The sequence below is a fragment of the Antrostomus carolinensis genome, unplaced genomic scaffold (assembly GCF_000700745.2).
Source record: "Antrostomus carolinensis isolate BGI_N321 unplaced genomic scaffold, ASM70074v2 scaffold30883, whole genome shotgun sequence".
In the NCBI taxonomy this organism is placed as follows: Eukaryota; Metazoa; Chordata; class Aves; order Caprimulgiformes; family Caprimulgidae; genus Antrostomus; species Antrostomus carolinensis.
In genome coordinates, this window is record NW_010304972.1 from 7,299 (window position 1) to 26,602 (window position 19,304).

At 38.4% G+C, this 19,304-nt stretch overlaps 1 protein-coding gene across 1 annotated transcript in view; it reads left to right on the forward strand.

The window, feature by feature from the left end:
• The window catches only part of LOC104522387 (plexin-C1-like), a gene marked incomplete at its 3' end in the record, with an annotated part of 21,174 nt that extends 7,290 nt beyond the window's left edge, over positions 1-13,884 (forward strand). Inside the window, exons 2-6 of the mRNA XM_010164659.1 lie at positions 3,760-3,882; positions 5,248-5,382; positions 7,355-7,455; positions 12,624-12,738; positions 13,740-13,884. Coding sequence (XP_010162961.1) covers positions 3,760-3,882; positions 5,248-5,382; positions 7,355-7,455; positions 12,624-12,738; positions 13,740-13,884 — 619 coding nt within the window. The remainder of the gene's footprint in view (positions 1-3,759; positions 3,883-5,247; positions 5,383-7,354; positions 7,456-12,623; positions 12,739-13,739) is intronic.
• Positions 13,885-19,304: the final 5,420 nt, after the last annotated feature.

Consider the following 19,304-nt stretch of genomic DNA (forward strand, 5'->3'; position numbering starts at 1 on the left):
TCTCTGCAACATAATGGATCGGGGCTCCTAAAAAACCCAAAGAGACCTGTGGTAATAGCATGACAGTTTAGCAGTTGTGTGCCTTCATCCTTCACAGGAGGGAATCTCCAACCACGGTCACCCACCACTTCCTCTTGCTTTCTGCTAATTCTCTGTTCAAGCTCAGTTGGTTTCAAACCCTTCCTTAAGGGAGCTTGTTCTCCCTCATTGGTTATTAGGACACTTTATCAATTCTGTAAACTCAGATCTGAGGCCAGAAAGGAGTGTTTCTGTTGCAAATGTCACAGATTTCTAGCCTCCTCCATCTCAAGGGTCTCCATCAACCTCTTGCTCAAGCATAGCCTGTGACTGTTCCTCCTGCCTTGCATCATGAAGCTCAGGATCGTGCTTCTGCAAGGTTTCTGTGAAGACTCTCTCATTTCGTGGTCATCCTCTCTGACTTTTTGCAGTCTGCCTGCCTGGGATGGTTTGTCCACCTAGCATTGCTATGCAGTGCACAAATCAATAAACCTTGCAGGCATAAAATTTGGAAACAGTTCATCTCCTCATTCCTTAGCCCTATTAAAGGCTCACTGCATGCACCAATACTAAAGGTTGTCACCCTCTGATATAATGAAAATTGATGCAGGAGGTTGAAGGGTGGTGAAGTTAAGAAAGAAGAATGATGTTCCAGAAGTTTTTTCTCTCTAGGAAAAACATTTAGGTACTGTTCCGTGTTGAATAATGCTACGTGCTGCTCACAAGTCTCGTGTCTTTTTGTATAGCTGCATCTGTTCATTTACTCTGATGCTCAAACCCTTTATTTTTACTTTTGGCCAGCTGCAATATGTTGAGTACTGTGTGAGCTGAAAATGCTGCCCTTCCCTCTGAGGCACAAAATGTAAAATAATCAAGAGAAAATAAAGACAGAAAGTAGCAGTGTGAATGTGGTTGCTGCAGCTGGAATCATACAGAGATAAATCTGAAAATGAAATGCAAAATAGAAAATTAGTATAAATACCTTTCATGCCAATAACCAAACAGCACAGGGAGGTGAACTTAAAAGCAAAATGTAAGTTAATTCAGGAGATCTTTGGACTTACCTGTGCACATGAAGATTTTGGGAGATGATAGAATAGAACAAAGGGTGGAACTGAAGAATTAAAAATTTAAGAATGGTCTTCTAAGGCAGTATTGTCTTTTCTTCTGCTTGTCTTGTTTTTGTATGAGCCTGAATATGTTACAGGATAGACAGATAGATGATCATGGAGATGAGTGACTCTTCAAGTATAAAATGCATTTTAAGGATGGATTTAGCTGTGAAAGAAAAAGCTTGGAAGGCCTTACAGTGCTGTAACCCCATTAGTCACAGTGGAGGAGGTACAAGAGCTTGTTAAAAAAATAAATGCACATGGAAGGGTGAAAGCAGCAGCTGCACCCTGGAGGGAATGGGCAAGCTGGAGAAATAGGTTGCAGAAGAGAGAAGGCAATTTTTGTTGTGACTGCCCACCATCTAAATTCCCCCTCTTCTTATCTGTATTGGCTCAGTGTTGCATTGACCCTCCCTCTGGCAAGCAGAATGAGGGGAGGAGGCTTCCACACTTGTCAGTATTGGTTCTTCAGTCAGATGAGGAGGATGCACTGATGTGACACTAGTTATTTTACTAGGATGTAAGTCAAAATAAAATCTGGCAGCAAAGCTTTTCAGAGACTGGATGAGTCCTCCCCTCTTCTGTGATCTTGTTGTAACAGAGTCTGCGAGGAACCTAGGGTGGTTTGCTTTCCTTACACTACTATATCGTGCAATGCAGAAAAAAAATCCTAATTGTGTTGGAAATGAAAGCCTGGAAATTTCACCTCCTCATTCCTTAGCCTGAGTGAAAGCTCATTGTGTACAGCAGTTTTGTTACCTTCTGATCTAATGAAAAAGTGAGTTAACTTTTTCCACCCTAAAATGCTTGCAATCACTGCCCCACCCCACCACCCCCCAGTATGTAAAACTCCTTCATGGTACTGGAGACTTCTGCCTAAGTGGGTTTTACTGAAGTTCTGTGCCAGTATATGACAGTTCCTGTGTCTTCTTTGTGCTGCATGAAAAAAAATGCAAAACATTAATTATGAAAGTTAATCAAGTCTTCTTTTACTCCAAGTTCTTGCAAGCTAATTAAAATAATTCAGATGACTGAAAAAGATTTTAATTGATTTAGGATTGCAGTTTAGAAAAAAATTGTTTCTATATGGAAAGATCTTTTGGGATTAAGCCAGCATCCTAGCATGCAAGAGAGTTGAATTCAGCTGTTGCTGTGTTATGGATTTGCTTTATAACTTTGAGAAATGCCTTCACCTTTCTACAAAATGTCACTTTTAATGCTCCATTCTCACACTTCGTCTTGGGCATTGAAGCGAAATAGGATCTTGCACTCAGAGGCTTCCTGTAGGTTTAGGAATTCATCCCCGAGGCTGAGATTCTGGGCTTTGTAAGCTGACCTACTGGGCTTGTTCCCAAGGACCTGGTTCTGCCTGAGCTCTTTCCCCCACCTCTCCATGCCTGCCACTCCTTTGTGCCAGTACTGGTGTCCATGCAGCCACATGTTCATGTGATGAGGAAAATTACTCAAATGAAAATTTACGTAGGTAGGTAGATGGATTTACAGACCATTTTCTGGGCACATCACTTCCTTAACTGAGCTCATTGGAAAGCATCATGCTAATAGAGGGGAAGGGGAGGTAGAGCTTGGCTGTAGTTGGACCCATTTGAAGAGCAGGTGGGATCACACCTTTGGCAGTGTCTGCGGTGGAGATTGACTTAAAGCAATATCAGACTGCAAAACTGAGGTACTGCTTGCTAGGGAGATATCCGGGCTTGTAGGGAATTTGGGGCAGAGATCATCTCTCACCCTGTGAATGACCTTATTCTCGCACATCAGGGCTTCCTTCCAGCACTTGATCATCTACAGTTGGGGTTGTTTGGTTTGATTTTTCCTTCCACAAGATACAGGTATTTCCTGAATGATGTTTTCTTTCATGAGCTGCTTACACGTTTGTCACTTAACTTCCTCTGGCTTGGATGGAGAATTGTAGGTAACATGTTGATTTTAAAGTTCACACAGGTACATTTATGTTCTCCCTGACATGAACTTTATACTGCTTTATCTCATTTTTACATTTATGAAATAAGCAAGTCTCAGTTTCCTTTAGTGTAAAGCAGGAAACCAGAAAGGGGAGGATGAAGCTCTTATCTGACACACACACACACACACACACACACACACACAAAATTCTGTGTGTTTGAAGTGCCTCCTTCCTCTAGAATATTTACATGCCTTTAAAAATGGTTGCTGAGTGTATGTGTAGCCTTCATGGTAGGTGCAGTCAGGTGATGGCAAAGCATGAAGCATGGCTTCACTGAGAAGAACTTGCAATTCAGAATAAGCCCAGGGCATTATGTCCCAAAAAAGATCAATTCTGTTGCAAAGTTATTTGCTGTTGTTAGGACGAGTCTGTGTCCCACTTAGGTCAGTGATTTAGCTGCAGTAGATGTAATCTCTATCACAGACATGACCAGTTGCCATGTATAAAAAAGGCCTTTCGTGTTTTCTTGTGCCATTTCCAATGGTATGTTGCTCTGAAATTGTGTCAGAATTAAAATGTTACCCAAAGTGTTGTCTAAAGTTGAGTTCTCTGAGAATCTTTCCAGGGATTCTTCCTTTTCTTTTTCTTAATGTTTGGCAGTATAGGTGAATGATTTTGTAATAGCTTTCTCTTATATCTGGTTTTCAGGAGGCACCATCAATCAAGAAATTACCTACCTTGATTCACTCTGGATTAGTGGCTGTTTATGGCACAGTAGTTTTGAATCAGATAGTTCTCTTTTTGGGAACAGATGATGGACAGTTACTGAAGGTAAGCCTGAAGTCTTCCTTTCTCCATTAGCTGCTTCTGTGTTCAAGTGGGTAAATGTTTCCTGGTTTAGGCACTGTATTATATATCCCCTAAATCTCTGTTTCATTTTTGTTTGTGAAGTAACTGCTGTATTGTTACTTGGAGAGCAAGATAACTTTCAAAAGTGATTATGTACCCTGCTTAAAATTCATGGAAACATTTCATTAAACTGCTAATGCCCACAGTATCAATTTATGAACTGTGGAATTCTTGGTTACTGTCTTTTGTCCTTCCTTGCTTTGATTTTCCAGTAGAAATATTAAATATTGTTAGATTTTGGGAGTGTATTTACTTGTTTGTTAGCCTATCTGTGTGATGTGAATAGGTGTCCGTTAGAAAGAAAGGTCAAGATACATTTTGCCTTAGTTTCTGAATAATTGACCTATGCTAGCTTAAATCAATCACCTGGAAGTGAAAGTCATCTTATCTCATTATCAGACTTTTCAACCATCCAGTCAAATGTCTTTTATGCTTTAATTTTTTTTCTGGGTTTTGCAAGAATGTGCATTTCCTGTCTACACTGCAAAGGATGACTTTCATTTTTTGTTTTTATTAAGCAGGCAGTTGGAGAGGAATATAGTAGAGAGCTTGAAAAGCTTTTTCTCATTTGATTTTACTGTGCATTTGATAATGAAAAATGAAATTGAAGTCTTCTGTGTCTCCTTGGCACAGTGGGGATGAACATGTCTCCCTCGTTTAGTCCTGTTTATGGAAAACCTTATATCAATGTTGGTGTGCTTATTAACTTGCAAACTAAAGTTTCTGTGGTCTCTGGTTCTCTTGAATTCTGTGAGAAGGATGATGGAAAACTGTAGAGTTGGGCAAGGTAAAAAAAAGAAATACCACCTCAGACATACACCCACAGAAGCCACAAAGAAAGTTCTGTCCTGAAGACAGTTGTCAGTAGCTTGCATAGGTTCCTTTTTAAATTATGGGTGTTTAGATGTTAGTTTGTTTTCTGAAGGCTAATGCTTTCTTCTCCATTTATAGGAGTGCTTAAAATATTATGACTTTGGGATATAGACATCTCTTCCACATCCAATTTCCGCATCAATCAGGAGCATACTTGGTAGGAGGGCTGTTTCGTGCACTAAACCAGTGCCAGATTCAGTGCAAAATGTGTCTGGCGTGGTTTTTGTTGAAATTCTGTTCTGGTGGTCTTTTCCTCCATCTTTCTGCAGTGTGAGAGCCAGTGCAGTAGGTGAATTGAATCAGGGCATAGTACATCATCTCAGAAGCTCTGAGGTAGCTGAAGTTAGGGTTTTGTTTAACATGCTGACTGATCAGTAAAAGGACTTGTGAATAATTTAATTTCATGTGTTTTAGGCTATTCTTAATGAGGATATGGAATCTAATTGCCCAGAGGTTTTATACGAAATTAAGGAAGAAACCTCCATTTTTCCCAAACTTCGACTTGATCCAGTAGATAATAACTACATCTATCTGTCCTCTGCCAATAAGGTAAGCACAATATTAAATAAAACAATAAATTCAAGTAAACTACTGCTTTAAGGATTTCTACCACTTTATAAGTGAAGCATCAGTTTGAGTCAGTTAGACCTTAAATATCCAAACTGCAGTTACCAACTTTGTATCTAGTATCTGGTTATGATGTCTAAGTTTGAGCTGCACTTCTGCAGAGCTCAGAAGAGCTTCCACTGTCATGGTGCTGCCTACCGTTGCTATGATCCAGCAACACCCTTAATCTCATGCTTATTTTGTGTCATGCTGTCAAGAGAGGCTTTGTTTCTCTTTTTCCTGGTGGCATCATGCAGAATCAAACTTGGAGGTAGCAAACAAAACTTGTAGACTCTTTAGAGATGGAGTTCCTCTGAATTAGCAATCCAGGTATTGGCAGGCCAGGGTTTACTAATCAGTTAAAGAGTTTCTAATGTGGAGAAATATCTTCGTTTGAGAGAATGAAGAGATCTTTGTCATCTTCAGTTAGGCATAGACTTTAAAAAAAAAGCGAAGCACAAAACAAAAACACAATCAGAAGTGATTAATGTGTATGCATAGTGAGGCCAGGGAGTTCAGCAATCACTGGGAGCTACTGCATGTGAGCAAACGTGTCAGAGCTGCACCTTGAGCAGAGAGCGGGACCCAGGAGCTGGTGCAGTTGTTGCAGCACATCCAGCAGCAGGGCTCCTGAGCATCAACTCTGCTAGGAAATTCGTGTCTCACCAGCAGCAGGGAATATGGCAGTGAAAACATAAGGGCTGGCTGTCCATCTTAGCTGGACAGGATTTCACCCAGCACTTGATTACCTTCATTTACAATGAAATCACTTTTCCAGCAGTGAATGTAGCATTTTAGCCTGCCATCTGAGAGAGTGGGTAAGTTGGTAGGAGAACTCCTGATGGATATAAACCATCTATCACAAATGCAGAAGGAATCAAAACTTCAGTAAAAAGTGAATGTGGAGCCTCAAAGGAAAGACATGGATTTTCTTTAGCTTTGGTAAAAAAAGCAAGTTGTTATAGAGGAACAACAGCTTTTAGGAATAAATGCCTCCCTCTAATCTTCTCTTGGAGCTTAAATAAGGCTTCTACCCTGTTGTTCTAACTTGCTAGTTGTCTATGATGTTAGTTGGTTTCTAAACTGATTATCTCACACACCTTCAGATAAATAGAATTTTACAAGATATGGCTGGAAAAAACAGTAAATATAGTTCTACAGAAAGCCATCTGTTCGCAAAATATAGGAACTTTTAGTTCTTGCAAATTTGTAATTAGGAATATTTTTCTTACTAATAGTATTCATTAACATAGTTATTAATAATATTATTTGTATTTGTATTCAATATTTGTAATCAGCTTTCTCTGTTTCTTTTTCCTTTCCTTTTCTGAAAATGGCTGGCTAGGATATTCGAGCTGAATGTACAAGTATAGCTGCATACAATATAGCCACAATTATCTACATTTACTTATTGAAATGGCATTTTCATGCATGCGTGCTAAGTAGTTGCATGCGTTTGTTGGCGTGTGCACATGCGGTTACCTGACATGGTGATGCAAACACAGATGCATTTTGTTCTGTGCATGCATTTTGGATGCACCTTCATCAATCATTTAAAAATCTCAGTTCTGATGAGAGGAAAAAGAGGTTCTGCTAAGCAGAACATTATTTGTAAAATATAGCTCCTTTCTATTGTTATCTGTAATTCACTGTGCTAGTTAGTCTTTCCTGCATTACTCTGTCCATGCTGTCCTTGTCATTGTCAGAGGAGTTTCATCATCTGATGGCAAAATACAGTGTCTGTAAAATAGGCCGCATATTTCTATCCAAAGGTCTTCTGGCAGAGGGGAGTCCATAAGGAAACTTTCCCGAAGGGATCATGCTTGGTAGCTGTCAGATTTTTAATGGTAATCCTTGATTTTCCTGTCATGGAGTCTGTTTTAATTCAGTGTGTTATTGCATTCTTTGGTTTCAGGTGAGAAGAATACCAGTTGCAAATTGTGGTAGATATGTTTCCGAGCAAGAATGCTTATCTGCAAAGGATCCCTACTGTGGGTGGTGTTCTTTGAATCAAAGGTATTTTTTGGTATTTTAGATTTTCATATAAAAGCAATGCGTTATTAGTCAGTGTACATTTTGACTGGCTTGGAGCTATTCATTATCAAGATTGTATCTACTGAATTTTTATGGAATCAGTCATAGCCATAAATGTGAGATACTTTATTGTCATGTGAAAGGGAGCTCTGCACCTTTTAAAGACCATGTTAACCCTCAGATTTTTGAGATCTACCTATAAAATATATGTTGGGCTAAAAAGAATAAATTATTTTCGTTTTGGAACAGATGTTTTTGCTTTCCAAATTGATTGAGAGATAAAATTGTACACTCCTGCTTGAAGCATTTTAATAGCTAGAAGCATCTTGCATGTGAGAACAGAGAAAGAGTGCTCAGTTGTCTTCAGTATTCACAATTCCTTGCTTTGGAATCACTGCCTTTGGTTTAGGCCAGAGGAGAATTTCTTTCCAAACACCTTATCCTCGCATTTGAGTCATTAGTTTTGCTGCTTTCTTTGAAGTAGGTTTGAAAGCTGCTATACATCTTTGGCCGGGACTGGAGAAACTCCTGGGTCATCAAGCCTAGTCGTGGCAATTACAAGCAACCACATCGTGTAAACCTGCTCATAAACTAATCAAGGACCATCCTAAATTAAATAGGCTTTTTTGTCCTCTCTTCCTTGGTTGTGTGGTTATCTGAGTCTCATTGTTCTGCTGGTTAAAATCTGTCTGCTCATTCTCATCATGTGTGTGTTCATGGACAGGTTATACTTATTTGTTCTGGTGCTCACATCGCTTTGGCTGAAATAGGTTTTCCCCTCCCTCACACTGAGCTCTTCAGTGTTTTTGTGAACGCAGTCTCTTTTCTCACTTTCATTTTGGTGTGCTAAGCCAGCTAACTTCACTAAGATCCTCTCGCATAAGACACTCCTTTTTTAATTCAACTCCAGTAACCCTTCTGTGATGTTTATGCATCCTTTGAAAATAAGGATGGCCAGAACTGTCACAGTATTCCAGAAGAGATTTCAGCTGTGCCTTGCTCAATGGTGTTTAACCAGTCTGTCCAGGAAGCACCTTACTTAGTGTGTCCTGGGATCACAAATGTCTTTTTCATGACTGCATCACATTGATGGGCCACAATCATCCATGATCAAATAATGCCCCCAGGTCCTTCTCTTTCTTTGTTTTCTTTCCAACTGATGAGTTTCCAGTCTATAGCACATATGGGTTGTGAGATTTTTATTGCTCTAGGTACATGTTCTTGTACTTTATGCTTTGAAATGTCATCCCATTTCAAGGTTATCCAAGTTTCCTGTGTGATATTCTCATCCTCCTCTGCATGGTAATGTTCCCAACTTTGTATCATCAGCAGATGTCGACAGTGTAAACCTTCTTTTATGCCAGTTCGCCAGTGATTATAACATTGAACAAAAGTAGGATTGATTTTTGAGGAGTTCCACTAATAGCCCTCTTTTAGAAGGTTAATACTACCCTTTCTGGTTTGTTTCAATGTTAATGTGATCTTACTGAAAGTCTGCTACTATGTGTTTGCAAAGGTAGTTATTAGAAGAGACCTGGTGTTTGATCTGTAGTGTATTTTCTTCAAACTCTCTTTTGCTGCGTTGTTAGAAACTGTATTTATTACAGTGCTAAGATTTTGGGGCTTTTAGTTACCTTATAAAGAGTTCACAAATTAGTCAGTAAATGCCCTGTTTGTGAGGGGAATCACCAAAAGTTTCCATCTGGTTGAAACAGAAGTAATTTGCTCTTTTGGAGAAAAAATTAGTTACTCCAATATGAATCCCATTCAACACCCACATAATTTTTTGCAAATTAAGTACTTGGTTTTGCAAAGAGAAAGTTCTGAGTGAAGCTTCAGAAAAAGAGGAAGACATGTTTTTAGCCAGTATTTTAATCAAAGCCTATACATGTCCACTAAAGCAATATATTCCATAATAATTTTGAGATTGATAATATGTTTTATACTCTTACTTGGAAATAAATTTTATATTAAACATACACTCCATTTTAAAAATAAAATTTACCAGCAGTGCTTAATTTTAAAGACAGTGTGAACTCAAATCCTGTACTTTGAAAAAATCTGCACATCTTATTGCAAGTAAAAACAAATTGAAACAAAATGTTTCTACTGTTGCTATTTCTACTCTTTCTTCCATAGGGACAAATATATAAATTCTCTTTGTCACTGTCAATCATTCAAAACCATTTGTCATAGCATTGTGTGATTTCTCTTAATGATGTTTGTAGGTTTTCCGTAGATGTATCAGATTTACCTGAAGTAAGTTGAAATTATTCCAATACAAGGCACTGATGTTTTACATGTATTTTCCATATAGAAATAACACAATATGTCTTAGCTGTCTGACATGACCAGACTTGCTTTTGAATTTGGTCAACCTGGGTGACATCTGTGAACTTCATTCAGGGGCTGGTACCTTGGAAAAGGAAGCCAAAACCTTCTCTGAAACCATGTTCTCATTCCAGGAGGAGATCAATGTGCATTAGCAAGGCAGAGAGGGAAAACACAGTAGATTCTGTAGTTAATACAAGATTAGTGAAGCAGAGACTTGAGTAAATATGAATGAACCAGTATGCATAGGTATCGCGTTATCATAATGAAATAAGAGGAACTTGATTCCAATTGTGAAGAGGAATCTTTAGCAGTATAAAGAACTAACTTGCTGTGAAAGATTAAAAAAATATTCACTCTGCTTTTCTCTGTATGTGTATCTATGCACGTCTGAAATCTGATCCTAGGGTTTCGTACCTTACACCGTCATACTCGCATAGAGTCCAGTCCACCTTTCCAGGAAAACCAGGCTCCAGAAACTCTCAGCTACTCTTGAAGCATTTATATTTTTGCTTTCTTAGTTGTCTGAGTCTGTATGTTAATTTTCAGAACCATGTGGCTCATAATTAATATTTATCTGTTATATTCATTCCAGCGTGCTTGCAAAAAATATCAGTTGTCTAAAAATAGGGATATAACAAAATAACCTCATCTTTGAGTGCAATTCATGTTACTCTTGGCCTGTGCTGAGCAATTGTGAGAATTTAATGCTGAGGGGCATCAGATGCTTTACTTCCCTCTTTGTGACTGCTTCCTACGAAATGACCATTCTCCATAGCACATTGTTTGAGTGTTAAAGGTTAGCTTTTAGAGCAACAAGAAACACATTTTTCCTGTCATGAAGACAAGCATGACCCTGGGTCCTGAGTGGCATTACTTTTTTTGCCATTAAACTCTTAGATTCTTCATTGTAGATGAAGGAAACAAGTTAATTGTTTGCATTCCTCAGGCAGTCTAAGAAGACAAATAACTTTGTCCTAGGACTGTTTTAAATATTCATATTTATAAACAGTTTTATTTTTTAACATTTTAATATTAGTGTCACTGAAATGCATACGCTTATTTAGTGCCAAGTATCACAAGTGTGCTGCTTTCCATCTTCAATGTTATGATCCTCAGCCTGTCAGAAAATATAGGATGTCTCTCTCCTATGTGCCTTTGCCAGTGAGAGTTATCTCCTCATACGTATCCGAGCATCTGGTTTATGCACATCTGTTGATGACAGATTCCATCCTCTGTGATTCTAAAACTGTAGTGCTTATCGACTTTCGTGAAGTCAGTAAGGTGAAGAGAGATATAAATGAGACTGAAATTTGTCCTAGTTCAGACAGTTTAAAATATGTCAGGCATAGTCCCAATTTCTTACATTATAGTTATTAGCTCAATGTATTCAGATGCAAAGCCCCACCAGGTTCTTGTGCAGCAGGAACTGTTTCCTGAGTTAGACCACAAAGGAAGTGACCTTGTGCTTAACTGCATTCCAGTTGCCAGTGTCTTGATGTACAGAGAAGATGACTTTATCGTTTCTATGGTTTGTGGGGTTATTTCGGGCATTTTGGAAAGTGGTGGATTTTTTTTTTAAAGTCATTCCTGTGTTATTCCTTCTGGAGTGAAACACATTGTTTATGAAATATGTTTATACAGTGAACTCTTTATGCTTTGCAAGTATCTACTAATTTCTAGGTTTTAGCAAAGAAATAGTTCATTAAGGCACAAGTCACTGATCACATGAATGAAGCTATACATGCTTCTACATTTGGTAGAAAAGTAGTGTTATTAAAACAATATTAAATGTTACATTTATTTTTTATATATTCAGTCTTAATATTAAAATGTTAAGATATATGCAGTTAGCACTTACTTGTCTTTAATTGCTAGCTACATGAAATTACTGGAGTTAATCTATGGATTGTTCATTAACTGTTCACAGCAGACACTATTTTAAGGATTCACCTTTCACACTCAGTGATCATCCATCTAATTTGTATGCCTATGTTCTCTTTTTCTTATCACATGTTTTTCATACGTCATCTTTGTAGTACTTGTATATCCCAATGTTGCGTCATTCTTCCTTAATTTTCTGTTGTGTAGCATCTGTTTCCTACAATTTGGCGTCTTTAACCTTTTTATCTACTTTGTACCATCCTACTTCTGAAATGGATTTTATTCTTGAAGACAGAGAAATCTATTTTGAACTACCTTTTCAAACCCGATGTTTTTAACCAAGTGCACTGACGTAAAAGGGAATGATTACCGTTCACATCAGTGGACAACAGGAGATCAGGAAGGAGGATGCATCTCGTCATCTCTACACATTTGTAGCATAGCTCTACATCTGAGCTTCACCCCCATCTCCTCTTGTACTCTTTAGAGAAAAGGAGCACCTTCTATAGTGTGTTTCATCTAATTTTTGTATGAATGCCTAAAATAGGTTAGATGAATTGCACCCTGAAAGAGCATATTTCTCCCCATTTTGTGTAGAGGGGTGTCAGCTGTACAATGGAGCAATCAAGTTGGGGGTGATGAATTCCATTGAAGGCAACCAAGTCCACTGTTACTGTCCAAGCGTCTAATATTTGCTTGAGTCCCATTGACTTAATCAGGACCCTAGAGCATATATCAATGCATTGTAATTTATTTTGATAAGCAGAAGATTTTACTGATTGTTTTCATGAAGCTTTTTGCAGTTGTAACCATATTCCTGTAAAAAATCAATAGTGTTCCTGTAAAAAAATCAATAACATTAAATAAGTTGAACTGCAGTGTCTGAAGTCAAAGCCACCATAAGGAGGCTAGTGTAATTTTATGTATGCTTTTAGGTGCACATTAAAAGAAAATTGTACACGTTCAAACAGCATAAAGGGTTGGTATAACATTTCACATGCACCTGATAAAGATCTGAGAATCCTGCTAAGTTTCCCTGCCAAAAATCAGGTAAATACACCCAGTTTTATGCATGTTTCTTTATTGTGACATAAAATGTGTCATTTTGTTGCTTATTGCACCTTCACTTCTTTTGTCACCTTGTTCCATATATTAGGCTCATATCTCAACAATTGGCAAATGTATTCGAAATCCCAGTAAGTTGAGTGTGTTGATCAGATAGATATTCTCTTCATCTCCTATAAAATGTATCCTGAAGCTATACTTCAAGATGTTGAGTCAAAAATTCTCTATGTTTACAAAGGCAAAGTTTCCGTTACCTGAGTTTATCAGCTATTTTAATTACTTTCAGTGACTATGTATCAAGTGCATTATGTAAGTTATGAGCTTTGTAACAAGTTACAAAACATTCACTGAGACACATATGCTAACAAAAATGTGTCTTTAAGTGTTTGATATTAGTATTTACTCAGTATCTGTTCACAGAACAGACAGCCTTGAGTATTTGATTATCAAGTATTGTGACTAGCCACTTAATCTGCATGCTATTGTTTCTGGTTTCCTGATTGAATGCACTAATGTGATCATATTTGTAAAGGGCTCTCAGCCAGAAACAAAGGATAATTCATTACAAGACAAATTCTGTTTCATAATTAAGTGCACTTTGGTTATGGATGCAAATGTCTCTCTGTGAGGATTTGTACGTTCTTGCTCGAATATTTTTAAGGGACTGTAACAGCATATGACACTGTTATAGCAAAATTCTTGTTTTAGAATCCAAAATTATTCTAGCTTGGTCCCCTGACATACCTTACAGATCCATTTAATTTCTAGAAGTAAGCAATGGTGTTCCTGTCAGGACTCTTTCTGTATTGCTTCTTCAAGCTGTGAGATGCTGTCTCCTTTGAGAGGCTACCTAGTGAATTGTTTGCTTCCACCACCAAAATTTTCATTTTGTACATTTCCTAGTTTGTAGTTTTCTGTAAAGACAAGGTGATGACTTAACAAGCATTGCAAGAAATCTGTTGTATTCTTGTTTTATTGCTTTATAGGTTGCTGTGTCTGCAAGCATAAGCAAAATCCTTACCTCCTGTATGATAAAAATTGTAAAACCTGTTGAAATATTTTATGAAAATGTAGTGCTGAAAAGCTCATCCTGTTTCTGCAATCTAACAGCTCCGGTGACAACTGATAATGGTATGTATTACTATTGCATGTATGTAATGCTTATGCATTGTCCTTAATTACTGAGGAGAACTGAGCATAAATAAAGGCCTAATGAGTGTGAGAGTAGGTAATGCTTTTTCTTAAATGTCATTGGAAAAAAAAAATCCTGTTTTGTCAAGTGATTTGAGTGTACTTGCACTATTCTTGATAATTAAAGATTTGTTAATATGGAATCCTTTTTAGAAGTAATAAAACATGTTAACCTAAGGCTAGAAGCAGCTTCTTCGGTTCGGCCTATAGCAGTGCAGTCCTTTAGCATTAGGAGTATATTTACATGGTGCCATTAATTGCTGTCTAAGGAAACTTAAGATAGCTCCAGTGGCAATCAGGCTGGCTGGAGCTATGGAAGTAGTGTTGGTCCAGTGCTCTGCCTTGACAAATTAACCCATCTTAACCCTTCTCTCATCTGCAAACAGAATTTGTGTTTGCAAGAAACTGTACTAGCATAAATGAGGAGAATCTGACTATGAATGTTGGTACAATAAATAATCTTAGCATTCTATTAGCTGTTTCAGCCTCACTTAAACACTTATGAGAAAGTGATTTTTCCATGTAGAGGATTAGCAGAAAAATATGTGGTTTAGGGGTAATTTGTTTCATACATCTTTTTGTGTTTGACTTGATTTAATTAGTATTTCTGAATTATTGGTTGAATAATTTTGCAATAATTCTTATACTACTTTGCTCACCAGTAGTTCTCAGAATTAGAGAGCTGAGCCATGTGTATTGGATGCATGACACGTGATCTGTTTTGTGCATCTTATGGGCAACGACAAGTATAGAATGAGGTGGGAAATTAGTGTCTAGAGTTTTGAGCTGTTCTCTAGGCTTTGGTCTCAAAGATTATAATCTTTCACAGTAGAGTCTTATTTGACTAATAGGAGGAAAATGTCCCCCTTGCCTTGCTTCAAGGGTCTGTGTAGAAGCACAAAGCTTTCTTAATACAGGTTGATCTTGGACCTTTGTAAAGTTGCTTATGTTAGAATACAAGAGTTTTAATCTAAACTGAGGGACAAAGATAGCAAGCTCAAGGATATTATGTGCTCTTAAATGAGTGGAAGAGAAAACAGAAAATTCAGATAAAAGTCTGCCTTTATCTTTTCCTGGGTAATATAGCCCAAAAGACATGTAATAGTCTGCATGGATCTGATTCTCTTATAATACCTTTGTATATTCCTACAAAGAAGAGCAAAATGTTAACCAGAATTTAAAATTACTTGCTGTTCTGAAGGGCTCAGTGCTGCAGAGAGCTCTCTCTCTCTTGGGTACCCTTGTCCCTGAAGGAGATTCCTTGTCATATTGGGATCTCAGGAGCTCATCCTATGGCCTTTGTATGGGAAAAGCTCCTCTGGCATCATACAAATGATGTGTGTCAAGTTCCTGTCCAGTATTGATTTGGGAATTGAGAAGACAAGACTGTCAGTAGCAGGTGACAGCTAGGGTTATATCCATGAGTATTCTGGTCTATTAAGCTGTTTTTATTAAACATTATTAGTGGATATTTATGAGGGACAAATGCATTAGAGAACAAACAATGTCCTTTATTGACCCAATCTCAAAAGCCATGTTTTCTTACAATTATGGTGTACATTGTCTATGGTGTACTGTCTTCTTGGACTGAGGCTTTCTCTTACTCCATTAGCAGGTTTTCAGAGTATAGCGTTACAGGAGCTAGCTCGCCTTGCCTGTGCTCTGTGCCAAAGATGAGCCCTTTGATAGTGTTAATCAGAGGCTGTGAGCTTAGCTTGTGCCTGCCAGTATTACTGCCATTCACATGCTCCTACAAGCTGAGATATATTAGTGGATAGTGCAGGTGTGGAAGTTGACTCTTTATGGTACCTCGTGTAAAGTGATCTCAGTCTCACAAGAAGATGCACTTGCAAAACTCCTTCAGGTATAATTTCTTGGGAAAAAAAAAAAAAATTTGAAAATACCCGCTACTCAGTGCAGTCTGGTGCATTTTGAAAGGTCAGCCCAGGCCATACAGAAAATAATAGGTTCAATTAATTGCAACACAGACAAAATCAGGAAACCATATTTGACAATGTTATTTTTTTAAGTACAAAATACAAACTTCTTAGAATCATAGAATGATTTGGTTTGGAAGGTATCTTAAAGATCATGTAGTTTCAACCCCCCCTGCCAGGACCAGGGACACTTTCCACTAGACCAAGTTGCTCAGAGCCCCATCCAGCCTGGCCTTAAACACTTCCAGGGAGGGGGCATCCACAACTTCCCTGGGCAGCCTGTTCCTGTGTCTCACCATCCTCACAGGAAAGAATTTCTTCCTAATACCTAATTGAAATCTACCCTCTTCCAGTTTGAAACCATTTCCCTTGTTCTGTCACTAACTGCCCTTATAAAAAGTCCCTCCCCAGCTTTCTTGTAGCCCCTTCAGGTACTGGAAGGCCGCTATAAGGTCACCCTGGAGCCTTCTCTTCTCCAGGCTGAACAGCCCCAACTCTCTCAGCCTGTCCTCGTAGGAGAGGTGCTCCAGCCCTCGGATCATCCTTGTGGCCCTTCTCTGGACTCACTCCAGTAGGTCCATGTCCTTCTTATGTTGGGGCCCACAGAAATTAAATGAGAAGACAAACTCTGCCAGAAGCAGATAAATTCCTTACTTTTACTTACTACTCCTAGTAAAATACTATTTTTCAGTAGCACATGGCTTGAGACACTTCTCATATAATGATCTAGGCAAGTGATTTAGGTAATTTTGTGCCCAAAATGTCAGATTTCTGCAGATATATAGATTTCTGGAGATGCAAATAGGTGCTCGGTGAAGGGTTTCAGAATGTCTGTGTGTGCTTATCCACATCTTCAAGCATTAAAACACATTTAAAAGTCAGAGTCTGCTGTCCATCTAGTAAGGCATTTAAACATATGAAGGGTTGTTTCTAACAAGCAGTGCAGATGACCTTTGCAGTGAGCACCCAAGTGCTATGCTGACCTGTGGAGCTAGGCGATACTTCTGATTTAACAATGTAGATGTAGCCAAAGCTGGTTTTCATCTGAACAAGCCAGCCTGTGATAAAGGCAAAACTTTCTCTACCTTTGCAAGGTAGGTTAGGTATATTTTAAATCTGTGTAACTTTCCTGGATTAAAAAGCTATCTTCGTCCTAGCATAGAGAAGCCAGAAGAGTTTGCACACATGGGTTTCATTTGATCACAGACAGTCATTCATTTCACAGAGGTACACATCTGCAGGCACACAGATGAAAGCGACCGTGGCTTAAGTGGTGTATATCTAACTCTGCTTTTCGATGTGGTATTCTGCTCATGGGAGAAGATACTCTTTCATTCCACAGCTGCCAGTGAATTGTCGGTATAGTAATTGCTAGCTGAAATAATGGCAAATTGACTCATGCAATCATAAAAGATTTAAATAGGATGAAAATTGCTACTGCATAGATTAGAAAAGAAGACTCTGAAACTAAGTCTCTGAGACAGAAAGAGAGAGAAGCACAATATATTGGGATCTCTCACATTAGAACTGTCTGTTGTGTTAGAAGGCTTGAATTCAGGGTCTGGCTTTGCTGCAATGTAGCACTGTGTGCTCTTCAGGAGATGATTTTGTATCCCTGCTCCATGGTAGCATTTCCTTATCTGTATCCTGACAGTAACATTACTTTTGTATGTCCTGCAGTGGTGGCATCAAGCTTAATTAATGAGTGTATGTAAAGTCTGGAGTAACTCAACTAAAGGGTGCTATGGAGAGAGAAAATCTAGTTATTTTTATCATTTAAAAGTATGAGTGAATGTGTGTATGAGAAGGTGCATACCATGTAGAGAACAGCTGAAGGCACGAGCTTTCAACTCTTTTTTTTTTTCAGTTATTTCTTGTAATATCCAGCATATGTCTAACAGTCACATTTTTCCAGATTGTCTGGTTCTTGAAGCATCACTGTCCTCAAGCTCTTGGAATATCACACAAACATTTCGGTTGAAAAAGTAAGAGCCTGGTTCCTATTGAAGTTTATTGAAGGGTTTCTGTGTGCGTGTGGTGGGGGGGGTGGGGGCGGGAGGCTCATTCTTTTTTTTATTATTTATTAAAGGAACAATATTTCACTAAATATATTCAATCCCTTTTCTTGGCCCATTTCTTCCTTCTCCTCTTTTTTCATTGTCCTTAGAAAGCTACTTCTTTTGATAACTATTTAACAGGACTCTGGCAGCTAGCTGTAGGAGAGTAATTTCAATGACTGAGTTTATGACAAGTGCCTGAAGAGATAATAAAGGATGTCACAATTACATTAAAATCTTTTTTGCCCTTGTGAAAAAGGTGGGCCCCTGGTACTCAGGATATGACCTAGATCAGAGGAGTCAAGAGATTCTGTAAAACTCACTTTATGGAGCTGTTTTTTTAATTGAGCTGAATGCAATTTAAATGTGGTCCATGAGTAACATGAATACAATTAAACCAGAAAGTAACATCTAATCTGCTAATAGGAATATTGAATACCTATTGTTCTGTACACATTATTTTTCAGAGCCACGCTCTTTTTTGAGAGCTCATGGTAGAAAGCATTTGTGCTGAGTACACACAGCCTAACCATTTATGATATGTGGTTGTTAAAACTTAGAAAGATCTGGCTAACATATGCTGTAGGTAACTACAGTGTTCCTGTTCAGAATGCTCCTCCTCTATACAAAGAGGCTAATTCATAGGCATCTGGGATGAAGTTGGACTCCAGCTTTTTGGGAAGTAGCACATCACTTCCCTGTCCCTGGAGCAACACAAGGAAGGAGCTGTCTTTCTCTAAATCAGAGAGTATTTCTCAGCGTGTGTGGAGAGGGTGTGTGCTGCTCTTGGCTCTCCTCCGTGCTGATAGATGCATTGCAAAGCAAGATAGGGACAAACTAGTCTCCAACAGGCATATTTTTTGGTACGAGAAGGCAATAGCAAGCTAGCAATACTTGCTAGAACTTCACACACAGAACAGAAGTTCAGGCAAACTGTGAAAGAATTAGTGTTGTTTTTCTGCCTTTTCTGGGCAGAAAAAAGTACTATCTGGCCACTTACGTACTGGAAAAAACTACAGCAAAATAAAACCCAAAGTGTTCTGTCTGCTTTATACTTTTTTGGAAATTTATGACTCTCAACATCTCAGCACAGATTGTATTTCATAGCAAATTTGTCCTCAGAATAAGCACAACAGAACAATAGGCTTGGAGGTTATGTGTTTTACACATTTCACTACATGTTTGCCAGGTTGTTCTCTTTGGTTTGTGCTCTTTTCCGTCACTTTCACATTCATGGCTAATCTAGATTGAGTCCCTGTGTCTTACAAAAACTGTTTTCTGTGTTACCAGCTGCTCACGGTGTATACACAAGGGTGAGTGTGCCAGCTGTGAATGGATGCGTGTCTCTCCTGCCACCACCTGCCAG